Genomic DNA, 14,290 nt, shown 5'->3' with positions numbered 1-14,290 from the left:
TTTAAGAGTGGGATGAATTATTTCACTTTTATATGTTTTTACACAGCGAGCGTACACATGCAAGTCTTACATAACACACTTTCAGTTTGTAAACAAAAATCCTGTGGTCTTTGTATTTGTCACCTTGTTAGAAGGATATTCCTCTGGCTCCAGTATAATATGTTTATATCTGTGTTTGTGTTAAATGACCCAGTCTAATGGCTTAAATCTGTCTCAATCAGATTACTGCCTCAGAGTGTTATTGGCTGTCAGATGATACTTAGTGTTACAGCAGGCAGTAGAGAAGTGGGGAAGTAGCCTGGTTTCAGAATACTGTGATTACTTATCTGTTAATCTGCCTGCTCTACTTACAGACATCACACCAACCCTGTGGGCACAGAGTGGCGCTGGAAGATGGACCCTGCTGAGAAAATCCTGCTGGAAGCTGTGGAGAAGCACCAGAACATGATCAAACAGTTTAGAGGTTGGTGCTTTTACAAATGATGCACAGGGTATCTTCCTGTTCCAGCTCAAATGGTAGTCACTGGAGTAGAAAGGATGTTTATCAATTTAATCATTGATAAAACATTTTTTTAGTTTTTATTATTTTATTATAATTACGCATATTTGCTTTAACTGACTTTTCATGATAAAATGAATCATTCTTTTCCTGCCACAGTTTCAGTGTAATCATCGTCAGATGGTAGCAAATGGGCTCTGCGATGGATCCCATTAATTACATTAGTGTTTATTATAAATGTAAATTGTTCTTCTGGATGTAAAGACACAGTAGCGCACAACACAACAACTCAGTCATGCACGCGCCGCACATCACTACTCACAACCTCTTGTAACCTTACGGCTACTGAAGCAGTGGGACTATCAAAATGCTGATGGTATGTCTGCTGTGGGGTCACACCCTTGTTAAAGTACCTCATCTATCACTTTTCAGCCGACACAGACTCCACACACTATTTAATTTCCCCTTATGGCACCTTTTACTGCATCTCACTAGTCCCAAACTCTCATTATGTTCTCACAACTTGCAACAGTTGTACTACGAGCTCATTGCCGGTTCCTGAACCCAAATGCCACTGTGAAATGGTTTATTAAAGAAGAATAAACCTTTGCTTAACTGACGTTTTTGGGCCATCTGTACTACTTGTAATTAATACTGCTGGCATGTGGGATCTAATTCTCTGGCTGCTACTATCGTTGGCTGAGGACTGCTGGTTGAGCGTCCAAGGCTTAGTGAAAACAGAATTTAGTGATCATCCTGTCGGTGTGCAAGCATTGCCGAACAGATTTTCATTCTGAGCTTTTGCGATTTTATATCAAAACAAGGTGGTGACACATTTATCAAACTTTTTTTTTTTTTTCACCAGTTAATTATAATGATTAAACAAAATGTTCTATTCCACACAGATTTAAAGGTGCAAAATGCAAAACTGGGCAACAGCATATCAGACCCAAATAAACATGATTGTGATTGCCATGCCAACAGGAAAGCTGACCATGAAAACAGCCGTCTAAAATTATGAATTCAATGAGTGACTATTTATTTATGACTGAAGTAGACACAGACACAGAAACCTACATTTCCTGAGTCTAAACAGTGTCCTGTTCACACATAATGCTGCAGTGTTTCTCCCTGGATTTTGTGGTGACATGACTGTTGATGTGCAGCCGTTTGAAACTCAGGGCTAATTTGCTGTGCAGACCTCTGTCAGCACAGCAACAGCCTCACATACTCGCATGCAAACCTCTCAAGACCATTCCTATCAATCTCAAACTCAGTTTGCCAAGCTGTTTTCTTTTTAAGTCAGCTCGTTGCTTATGTCTTCTCTGACTTCTGATTTCTTCTATGACTTTGCCTCTAGCTACAATAATTTCAAAACCTGTATTGACCTTCTTTTCTGAAACCACTGCTCATCCTGTCATAAAATAACAAAGCCATTTCATCCGTTATATAGAATCCAAATGCAGAAAATGTCGGAGACATACAGTGCTGTGCGAAGGTCCACCATTAGCACCATTAAATTTGTTGTTTCAACGATGCTATAATGACCATACAGTATAATAATTCCACTTTATCACTTAGGGTAAGAAAACACATTTGTGACTAAGTAGATTATGTGTATAATGGTTTGTGCAGAAAATAAAGAAAGATAATTTTATCATACGTTCTTTCAACAGCATTTGCAGTTGGCATTCATTTTAGTCAGTATTTTTAGTCACCACTTAAATGTAAAAACAGGCAGTTTAATGCCCTGCCAGTTGTCACTTGTTTTTTTTTTTTACGTCTTTTCACCTGGCTTCACCTTGCTTCTAAACCCCAAATGCTCAAACATATTATGCAAGCGTTATTATGTTGTAAAATAATATTTTATCATGGATGGTCATTGGGGGTGGGGGAAAAAAAATGGTTTTGAGTGTCTCTGGTGGTTCCCTACCCTAGTAGTCATTTCTTTCTCAGAAAAGTAATTAAACAAAGAGAAGATGGACAATGAACAGTATTTCATTGGTGTTGGTGTTACGGGTTAAGACCAGTGGAAATCGGGGGTCGGTTATAGTAGCTTTCTTCTCCTTAACCAGTTCTGTGGCTTTTAATAGAACCCCATGTCTGATTTCACTCCTTGGCCCAAGAGGATGAACTATGCAAGAATTAATGGAATTTCACATTACTAATACCTCAAAGATTCATACATTTAATGAGATTTCAGACACTTGTGGTAACACACACACACACACACACACACACACACACACACACACACACACACACACACACACACACACACACACACACACACACACACACACACACACACACACACACCATCAACCTCAGCTAGCTTTTATGAACAGAGTTAAGTGGGAGTTCTCCTGGGGGACAGCTCGCTATTTGATGTCTTTGCACACAGCATTTCGTGAGATGTAATTTGTCCCTGAAAGGCAGCACAGTAACAGTTGCCCTCTGTGGTTAGACCAAAGAAATTGTTGCAAACGTATCAATAATTCATAGACAGTTTTTATAAAGCACATAAAGGCAAGAGTCCAAATTCTTATTTAATTAACATTCACTGCATGTAGTCTTAAATTAAATTGCATTTGCTATAGCCGAAGCAATATGACACAAAATCCCAGTGGCAGTGTTATGAAATTAGTTTTCCTTAAGCTTTGACTGTTTATCCCCTGTGTCTCATATTTTTGTTGTCTCATACAACATTACATTCTTCATACTGCCAACAGAAAGCAGACTTAGTTGATGTTTTTACATTTAGGTTATTTTAGTGGAAACCACATACCTCCAGTCATTTCTCCAAATCCCAGGACATTCAAGATTCAGATTCAGATTCTAATCACTTTGCGTTTACTCTTGACAGTTACTTGCCTGATGCTGAGCAGTATTTGTCATGGCAAACTTTGTTACAAAAGTTGCTGTTATTGCTAAGGTGATGGTGATAATGTGTCTACTGTAGTTGGTGCACACTGTTCAACAAAGAACACCAGTGACAGGGAGAATGGACTTGTCACAGTTTGACGTACAGTTTGAGTAGAAATGATTTGATTTGCGATTTGAAACTGAGTGGGCATCAATGGCTCTGTTCTTGTGTTAGTCTGTGTGACTGAGCCAGTATGCACTCCACCAAAACTTAATATGATTATTTACAACTGTGTAGAAAAGATACAGGTGTCATAATAGCTGCCATGAAAAAGGCCCTGTGGTTATAATTCCTATTATCCACTTACCTTGAGTAGTGACCATATTTTCCTTCTTTTAAACTAATCAATATTAAAACTTGATTCCTCACTATTATAGTCTATTAATATAGTCCGAAAATCTATCTAGTTTACATCAACATTTGATGCCTGAGGCAGAGCTGAGAGCTTTGTGTTGTGATTGATGTCAATAAAGCTGCCATGATACTTAAAAAAAACTATATCTTCTATTTCTGAACTGATATTGAGGGTTGTATTTTGTGGTGGTGAACAGTGAGAGAAGCCAAGACCACCAGTGGAAGAGAGATGAATTGGGCTCTGAGTCAAACTCCCAAAGCTCAGGCTTAATATTCTGTGTTGTGTCTTGTCGTCTCACTCCTCCCCTTCCCTTCCCCTCTTTTCATGAGCAGCACACAGCAGTAGGTGGTTATTTACAGCAGTGTTTTTTTTTTAAATTACACTGGCAGTTCTTTGATTTATGCCTCCACAGGTGAGGCTGCTCATTTCACTGCTGGGTTACACTGATCTGAGTCTGGTTGAATTGACTTTGAAATGATCATCTATTCAACCACTGGCCTCTTTCTCCCTCTCCAGGTGTTCCTGGAGTGATGCTCGAGCGTTACGAGGAGGGCTTGGCGGTCAAACACTGTGCTCTGTCCTTGGTGGGCGAGCCAATCATGTACCCTGAAATCAACACCTTTATCCGTCTCCTCCACTCTCACCAAATCTCCAGTTTCCTGGTCACAAACGCACAGTTCCCAGAGGAAATCACGTAAGCGGACAGACCTGTTTTGAGACTAATGTTGGATGTTTTTGTGTAACCAATGCAAAAAAAATGTTAGCTCTGCAGAAGAGGGATCAATTGTTTATTCTCCACAATTGTCAGGTTACATTTACAATTATTTGAGCAACACAAACAAAATTCATTGAACTTCACCTGTGGCAGAAGTGACTACATTAAGAACATGACACATCAAACCAAATCTTCTCCATATGGCAGTAAGCAATAAGTTAAGTTTCCTCTGTGCTTAGGACAGCCTATCCTTTAGCACAATTTCTACATTCAGCAATTATGGTGTAAGAGTGCTGAAACTTGCATTCTCTCTAATGACTAGAGGTTGCAGGCTCCACAGAGGCAGCAAGTGATTAGGGAATCTCCCGTCTTCTTCTTCTTCCTCTTCTTCTTCTTCATCATCAAAAAAGAAGCTTTACCCACGGGAACTTAGAGTCTCAATAATTCACTTGTTGCTGATTGCGCTGATTGCGCAGATGCTGCACTTATTTCTTTGCTGCCTGTGAATATAGTAGTGCACAGTATGACTTCCCAGAAAGGCTGCATTGCGAATAGTAAGTAAGTAAAAAAAAAAAAAGAAAAAGTTACTGTCTCTACTTTCTACATCTTTGTTTCTTTGACAGAGGAATTCAGCACAGACATGCACCCTGCGACCTACGGTATAACTACTGTATAAAAAATTCATACATGATGAAATCTCAGGGAGATTTATGTCAGCCGGTATACAGGTCACGGATGCCCACATGCCTTTTATTGTTTCGTTTTTAATTCAAAGGAGTGTGTGTGAGTTATATCAACAATAAAAGTTTTCTACCGAGGGGGAAAACACACTCAAGTGACGCCAGAGTGTCATCATCTTTGACACTGCTCACTCAACACAGCTGTGTCGTTGCACTGAAAAAGTGAAACAAAGAATGTTTATCTATGAAAGTAGACGGCATCAAGCGAGCATGTTGAAGTGGACATCTACTGTATTTGTAATGTCAGCTCACACAAGCAGTACATGGTACTTTTAATTGTAATTATATAATAAGTATTAATGATATAGTATTATTTAGGGTGAATGTTCTTGGCGTGGTTAAACAAAATTGTAGTAACATGTATATTTAGACCCCAATGATTACAGAGAATAGAATAACAGTGTTTTCAGTTTCAGTCACTATCCTAGACTGAAAATCATACTTCCCATGATGAGGTCTGTCCTGGTGTCTGTCACTGTCAGTGCCCTTTAACCTGACATCTAGAAATATCACCATGTCTCGAGGCCTTGCAAGTAGTCATCAAGACAGGCAGAAACATATTGGATATGTCACCTTACCAGTCTGTCACTCACAGGCTGACTTATCATACACGCAGCAGGAGAAGGTTGAAGGCAAGAACAGCAGGTATCAGCCTTTTTTATTTACCCGTCTGCCACAGCTGCACGGTTGGATTTGAGCAGTTTCAGGTCATTGGATCGATATTTCATCACTGCAGAATGGGGGGGAAAATTAATCATTAGAAGCAGAAACTGAGCTTTCAAACTTTCTCTGTTGTTGCTCGTTTGGGGAATTGTTTTTTTTTTTTTTTCTTTTTTCCCTCCACAGTGCTTTCATGAGCCACACTGCTCTATGTGGCAAAAGGATGTCATGCCAAAATAGACAATTGGCCACATTTTCGACTTTGTTTATCTGTTTGAATATGTCACAAATACAACACCCTTTTCCAGTTTCAAAGTAAAAGCACTCTCGTGTTTCATTTCTCCAAAATGGATGTGCAGCTTCAAATGGAAGTGTTCAAGCATTTACTTGTGTACAGAAGCATATTTAAAAGTATATTATTTATAGCAATTTTTCTAAAATGTATGTGTGTGAGCAACAGAGATGCACCAGATCACACTCTGCATATGCATACAGTGTAGTGCTCTTTTTGTTTCAGTTCTGATTCTATATATGACTTTGGTGTGGAGTTCAGCTTTCTTTTTATTTATCATAAATCTAATCTGATTTTTTTAAACCCCAAATGACCAATTTGAGGTTACAGAAGGGTATATTTTCAGTGAGGCTGAACCACAGCCCAAATCTTTTCTGTTATGTATCCCAGACTGATGTGCATAAAAACAACCAAATTTTCTTCTCAAGCTCTTCTTATATCTCAATCGCGTTCATTCTTGTCTTCATTTCTTTTCCATATTTTCTGTCATTTTCAGGAGCCTGGTGCCAGTTACCCAGTTGTATGTAAGTGTAGACGCCAGCACCAAAGACAGTCTGAAGAAGATTGACCGGCCACTTTTCAAGGACTTCTGGCCACGCTTCCTGGACAGTCTCAAAGCCCTGGGAGAGAAGGTAAGCTGTCAATGGAGATTTGGTTTCTAGCTAAGAGATTAGAGATGTGAGCATGAGCTGAAACAGTTTTCTAATATAATGTGTAGCTTCAAAGAAATGTGTCTGCTGAGTCAAGTTTACCTGGATAAATCTTGGTTATTGATTCTGAAGCTGTACATTTTTACCTAAACTATGCGGAGTATGTCAGTCAGGAGTCCTTGAAGTCCTTGAAAGTTTGTGAATTTGAAATTTCAAGGCCCTTGAAGGTTTTTTGAAAACTGCTCTACTTTTGTGCAAGAAAGAAGTTAAGTTATTTAGGTGAATGTCTCCCTTGTTTGACACAAACCTACTGTTTCATGCCCTGCATTGCTTGATGTACAAACGTGTGTTATGGACACTGTACATTGTCTGTCTCTTTGTCGATGCAGAACAATATGTGAGTAACATAAAGCAAGAGAGAGCAAATTATGTGATGCCTGGGAAATGAAAATTGAAACAGCTCTGGCTGACCAAAGAAAATTAAAAAGACCGTCTTGCTTGGGCTGAAATATCTTCAGAATGTACATGGTATAGATTTTGTGATTGATTTTGATTGATTAATTTTTACAATTGCTATTGTGTCATGCGTAAAGAATATGTCCAGGCCAAATTATTATTTAAACATACAGACCAACAAGCCAGTGTAGAACACATATCACAGACAACGCTAAACAAATAAACCTTCCTGGTGTTTTTTTCCCCAGGCAGCCAACTTGTATACGTTAAACTTAAACACCCATGCCATTCTGTCACTATCATTGCACCAGAATATTTCTGGCATTTGAGAATACATTCAGTAAAGGTTTTCTTAGATCATCAAAGTGAGGCCAATTTAGAAGAAAGTGTGACTCATTCCCAATTTCACCCAGTCCACATTATTCACACAATCTGCTTTGCGTTTGTTGTCAGTCTTGTGCTATGCTTTTATTCGTCATATTTTTACTCCTTTCTTGAAGATCTTTGGTTTACTGTCTTTCGAAGCTGTCTCAGAAAACACAGAATGAGACATGCACAATTACAGCCAAATGACCATAAATGACCACACTCAAGTCTGAAACTGTGTTTTTAAATTGATCCCGGAAGCTCATGACCACATGAATTATAACATCCAAAAATAAACATTTCCATTGAGCGTGTGCAAGTTGTATGTCCACAGAAGTGGGGAAGATTGCGGGCTTTTCATCATTCGATCAATGTCACTGATTCACACAGTGCATGAAGCCAATGTGGGAATCAATCCTTTTAACTTAGGTGTTTTCCTCATAAAACAAAATGAGGTACACCACCACCAGACTTTGTGAAAGCTGTGGGCTATAAAGTTTCTCAGAGGGAGCGTCTGCACTTTCTGTAATGAGCCAACTTCCTTCTGTTAAATACTTTAGCAAACAATGGACAAATGCATTACCACTCAGCTTGATGTGTTGGTGACTCGCGAAGCTCAAGGCAGATCACCGGTGACGGATCATTGCACTCTAATTGAGTCTAGATTGCCATGTTCATCATGTAAGTATTGGTATAAGACAAATACCACTGTCATCTTGGCATTAAATTGATCAGTAACACCAACTTCTTTAAGGTTTAAGTGTTAAATCTCCGTCTTTTTAACATTAACTGTCAAAGATCCAGTAACTGTCACATTAATGCTGGGGTAGGCAACATATATTTGACATTATTGATAGCTAATTCCATAATTCCCTTTTGGTATGATGTCAATTAAGTGATCTGATGGGGAACTAGACTCCTCTAGTTTTCAGCCTTGGGGAAATCTGGCTGATTACAGGATACCAACACCACAGAATGACACTTTTTCCCACAGGCACTTAAACGCCTTACTAAGATGAATCTTATTGTTGTGGATGCTACTCTACAGTCTGTCTGTCAGAGTAGCCATCAAAAAAATCAACATACAAATGCATACATAACAGTGTAGATTCGGAAACGGAGGTTATAAACATTCTTCCATGACCAAGTCTATCCTCTGTGTTGGTTCAAGCCGATTTCACTGTGCACTTTAAACCCAAGCAGATTGCACACAACTGTATATCGCTGAACTTGATAGAGTTATAATTCCCCCTTTTTGATGAATAAGCTGATAAATCTTCCCTCGTCCTACTCAGTAGAACTCTTTACACGTCACAATAAAAGCATGTAAAACAAACCTAACGAGAGATTTAAGTGGTGCGTGTTGGATTCTGTACCTGATATGAAATGATCCGTACATGAACAGAATGCTCACGGGTTTCTCTCCCTCCAAAGTCTATTCTCACTTCAAACCTGTTTTATGGCAGTAGTACATCTTGGCCGTCTCTCTGTATCTCAGGGGATGCGATAAAATGTTCTCTTGTTTGTTTGTCCCCAACTGTTTTAGTACTCCGAGTCATAACGGCTATTTCCTTTTATCAATGCTGCCTGTTAAGAGATGGGTTGCCTGACTTATTGCCTGGTTTATTGTCAGTTGTATATTTGTCTAAATCTGCTGAAATAGCATTTTAATTCCGACTGTTGCATCACAGAATTGTGTGATGTCAGCTGCATGACTTAATCCTCCCTCTGGTGGCTGGCTGGTCATAAACCCAGTCTCCTTCATGTTGTTGGGTAGGACATTGGCTAAAATAAAAAGTCACTGTACACAGCTCTGCGATTTCTCTAATTTTGTTTGTGTGTGCCAATCCTCTGGTAGCTCAGGTTTTCAGTAGTTCTTTCATGTTCTAAAAACAAGGTGAAATGCAGTGATTGACAGCTGAGAGTGACTCATGATTGGTTGAGTGGGTGTATTGGTGGGACTTAATTACTGTGTCTCCACTTAGTCACCGCTGCATGGTGGCAGCACTCCTATGTAAAATATTCTAGCTTTACATTTGTACAGAGAAAGGAAGGAAGGGAGATGTGTCTTCCACAATTGATGTCTGTGTTTTCTATGCTCATTTACGTTGAATGATTATTCTCAGAGCTTAATTTGCATAACCATCTTTTAGTCTGTTGAGTTCCATGACCAAAAGATTGTTTTGCAAATACAGCACATTTGCACTGTAAATCTCAACACCAGACATATTAGTGCAGCTCGTGGTTACCTTGCACAATGATACCTCAGAGGGTTGTAGGCGTAGTTGTGTGTATGCATGTGTACACCTCTCTGTGACAATGCCGTCTGCGTGCAATTTGCCAATTTCCAGAAATAAACTCTCTGTTCCCGTCACCTTGGTCTCCCGCTCACAGCTCCATAAGTCTCCATTTCACGGTGGGCTCCATCACCATCCTTCCTAAGCACTTTCGCCTTTCTGTTCTCCATCTGCCAGCTCTCCCTGCCACTGCTCAGTGGGATTGATAGAGTTGTCCCTCTGTATAAGATACGGAATAGAGGCAGCTTAAAATACTTCACCTTTCTGCTTTCACTATCCAATTATCTGCTTCTCCACTGAGCTGAACAGACTTGGTGTTATAGATAACCTTCCAGAGAGAGCGAGTGTGTGTACAAATGACGGAAAAGGTACGCCCTCCCATTTTCATTCACTAGTTTCTTAATATCATCCATTTTTTATATTCTCTGTCCTCACAACTCCATGCCTTTCATCGCCTTTGCTTGTCTTCTCTTGCCCTTTTTCTTCTCCATCTCCCTCAATAATGCTATTTCCTCTGCCACACAGCAACAGCAGTATCCTAAATTCACACCACAGAGCTTGTGAGCACAGTTCGTTCACCTCCTTCTTCACCCAGGGAGAGTTGTCTTGCTCCAAACCTGCTCACACAGTATATTAAGTATCTTCTATAAATGTATAATATCTTTTTAAATAGATAGACCTACATTATACTCACATTAACTTCAAAGTGGCTGAATAAAATGACTGTGAAAACTACAGCCAAGGCCTGTTTATTGTTTTTTTTTTCTCCCTTTTTTTAATTGATTGTATTTGGTGCAGTTGTCAGTGCCTTCCCTGTTCCTTTTGTTCTCAATGCTGCAGAGTTCCAGTACTTTGTGGATACGCACTGGAACTTCACTGACAACTGGAGTAGACAAACTTTGAGAGGAAACTAGTAAAGGTTTTGTCGAGAGTAGCACTAGAAATGGAAAGGAAAATGAGTTGAGTGGCCCTGGTCCTCCTCACACTTCCACACTTCACACTTCACACCACAAACACACAAACCCCAGAAAGTAGTTGGTTGACAGTACAACTGTGATGGACCTTTGTTTTCCCCAATGGCAAATGAGTAAGTGCAGAAAAAATGTCCTCCTGCAGGTAGAAAACTTGTTTTTCTATATTTGTCGGGAGTAAAGACCATTAACAATATATATTTTGCAAAATGTTCTTATGTTCTTCAGTATCAATACAAGAGAAGGCTCAATATATATCAATATTATGATGCGTTGAATGTTTTACCTCAGATTTGCAAAAAGGTTCTGTGTTTGTTGTTTTTCTGTATATATTTTTCTGTTTTTCAACAAACTGATAAAGAAGGCCGGCTCCATCATCGGCTGCAAACAGGACATCGTGGAAACGGTGGTGGAGAGGAGGATGCTGAATAAACTATTTTCCATCATGGATAACACCGATCATCCTCTCCACCACATCCTCCAGGCCCAGGAGAGCACATTCTCCAATAGATTCAGACAGCTCCGCTGTCACAAGGACAGATTCAGGAAGCCATTCCTGCCATCAGCCATCAAAACTTACAATAACTCTCTGTAATAGTACAAAAAAAAAAAAAAAAATACTGCTCATTTGCACAATGCACATTTTCTACAGTATGACATTGCACTCCATTATGCCACTCCTTTATTATTGCACTTTTTTCTTTTCTTACTGTTGCACATTTTACATTTTATGTTTATAATATTGTTTGTATTGCTGCTTTGTTAAAACAATTTCCCCTTGGGGATGAATAAAGTATTTCTATTCTATTCTATTCTATTCTATTCTATTCTATTCTATTCTATTCTAAAGAAGTTAAAAAAACACTTACCATTCCCTCAGTAGCCTTTAACTATCTGACATTTTATTGGGATGATTATCTATATCATGTGATTTGAAACTTGTTCATGGTGATGTGTGGCCATATTGCTGAGTCTTTCCATAGTGTGCAGGGTTGTTGGGGCAGATCCCAATGACTGACTATCGAGTTATATAAACATAGGATTTGCACAAATGTGTTTCCACCTAGAAGTGAAAACCTGTGGCTTATACATTTGAACCTGACTGTTGTTTTTGTGTTGAACTACTTGGTTTCTTGCAGTTCAGTTTGATGATTTTTTTAAGAGAAGGATGATGTAAAATGCAGACCTACATACAGTATAATTCATAAAAATGTCACATCACTGTCATGTATATGTTTTTAGGTAACTTGCTGACCCCTTTAATCAATCCCCCGCTCCTGTCTTCTCCATCCAGAGGCAGAGGACGGTGTACAGACTGACTTTGGTGAAGGCCTGGAACGTGGAGGAGATGCTGGCATATTCTGAACTCATTGCTTTGGGGCAACCGGACTTCATCGAGGTCAAGGTAGGGGTCAACTACAACTACTACACTTAATCTCTTTGATTTCTACAATCTTTGCACCAAATTTCTGTCAGTGTCTCATTTTCCCCATAGCTGTTTTCCTGTAGCTGGATCTGATGTGTGTCTTGAGTAAACCTTTCTAAATCTGAGCATGTCACAATTGCTTCTCAAGTGATTCTTTTGTTAAACCAAATGAAACACCAAATCTGCTTCTCCACCAATTTATCCAACAAGAGAACAGGAAATAAACAACCTAATATTTGAGATCAAAGCTTCGCCTTGTTTCAACGCATGCATAATTTTGATATATCACTAGTGCAGTATCCGTTCAAATTTGTTCATTTTTGTGTTGATTGTGTTTTTGTGGTTTTTTGGTTTGTTTAAAGAGGTTGAATTTAGTTTTTGCATCAAACTAATACATATATTGAAACAAAGAAGTAATAACTCTAATCATGACTGAATGAAACAGTTCAATGTTTCACAAGGTAGTATGATGGCTATAATTGTTGCCTCTCAGCAAGAAGATCACCTGTTGGATTCAACCGAGGGCCTTTCTGTGTGGAATTTGCATGTTCTCCCTGTGTGCATCTGGGGCCTTTCTGGGTACTGAGACCTCCTACCACAGACCACAAAACATGCAGATTAGATTAACGGCACTCTCTAAATTGATCTGAGGTGCAAGTGTTGGAACAGATGGTTGTCAGTCTCAGTATGCTGGTAACCTGTCCACGGGGCGGAAGCAATAAAGCATTTCTCCCGATATCGTTTACATTTCTTATCCAAACACCGCCAAAGTTGGTTGCATTTCACCTGCCAAGTTTGAAGCCTGTCAAGTGACATGTTATGCAGTTATAGTTATGCAAGTAACAGACAGTCATATCCTGTATATCATGATTCCTCTCTCCAAGGAGTAATTAAAATCTTTATGGCTCCAGTCCCTTAATATCCCCTGTGTGCGAGTGAATGATTCTGATTGACTGCACATACTTGACATAATTTACCCCTACCTAAGAATAAGGCCACCTACACAATGAGACGTACATGACATATTTTAAATTCTGTGCCAAACAACAACCCTGCTATTATTGTAGCACCCTGTGGGTTTTATGTTCCCAGAGTGTGTGTCCAGTATGTATGTCACCAGAAAAGTGCCATTATTCCCTGGAATTGTGGGCTATGCTCCACAGCAACCTCACGGCCATCATTTGGCAGAGGATGTATTTATAGAATGGGAGGGAGCACCTGGCAGTGGGGGTCTGAGCCATGGTGGACAAATTCAGTCTCTGAGTTTGTTTTTTAGTATGCCACTTCAAAGAATGATCCCAAAAATGACAACAGCAGAGTATTTAAAAAAAAAAAAGAAACAAAAAAAAACCCATCCTCTTACTTTGTCACTCTAGAATGATTTTTTTGGTTTTATGTCAAATAAAAAGACGCTATTAGACGGTTTTGTGTTCAAGCAGCAGGATCCATTCATTGCAGAAACTGCTACGACTAAAGACTTCCTCTCAGCTTGTAATCTACTGCCATTTTCACCACAGTTTAATTACCAGTGAAAGGGTTTGACAGTGACATCATCTAATCCTTTTGCAATGGTTTCTTTTGCATTTACTGATATTGTCACATTGTTAAAATTGTACCTCAAAGCATGAAGAAGGGTCTCTGTTCAAATCCTGGTTTGACAACACCCTTTGTGTTATGCTCAAAGTTTCATTTTATTTCAAGGCGTGAACCATGTCTAATTACTTTTTGTTTTATTAAAAATTGAACGAAGCCACTAACATCAAAACCTATCATTATTCCTCTCCCTTAAATCAAAACATCCTGTCTTGGTACATCCTGTCCAGAGTGTGCTCTTCCTTAAGCCCACTGTCAGCTGAGATTTGGCTCCAGCTCCCCTCTGCACTCTTTAAGTATAAATGGAATAGATAATGGATGGATTCATGTTTAAATGCCATCAG

The 14,290-nt window shown here is 39.2% G+C and overlaps 1 protein-coding gene across 1 annotated transcript in view; it reads left to right on the top strand.

The window, feature by feature from the left end:
- The window catches only part of tyw1 (tRNA-yW synthesizing protein 1 homolog (S. cerevisiae)), a 50,948-nt gene that overhangs the window by 20,545 nt on the left and 16,113 nt on the right, over positions 1-14,290 (top strand). The window contains exons 11-14 of the mRNA XM_058633456.1: positions 354-463; positions 4,297-4,474; positions 6,684-6,819; positions 12,222-12,332. Of these exons, the coding sequence (XP_058489439.1) occupies positions 354-463; positions 4,297-4,474; positions 6,684-6,819; positions 12,222-12,332 (535 nt within the window). The remainder of the gene's footprint in view (positions 1-353; positions 464-4,296; positions 4,475-6,683; positions 6,820-12,221; positions 12,333-14,290) is intronic.

This window comes from Solea solea, chromosome 7, assembly GCF_958295425.1.
Source record: "Solea solea chromosome 7, fSolSol10.1, whole genome shotgun sequence".
In the NCBI taxonomy this organism is placed as follows: Eukaryota; Metazoa; Chordata; class Actinopteri; order Pleuronectiformes; family Soleidae; genus Solea; species Solea solea.
The sequence above is the reverse complement of the archived record's forward strand: the minus strand, read 5'-3'. Positions and strand labels throughout refer to the sequence as shown.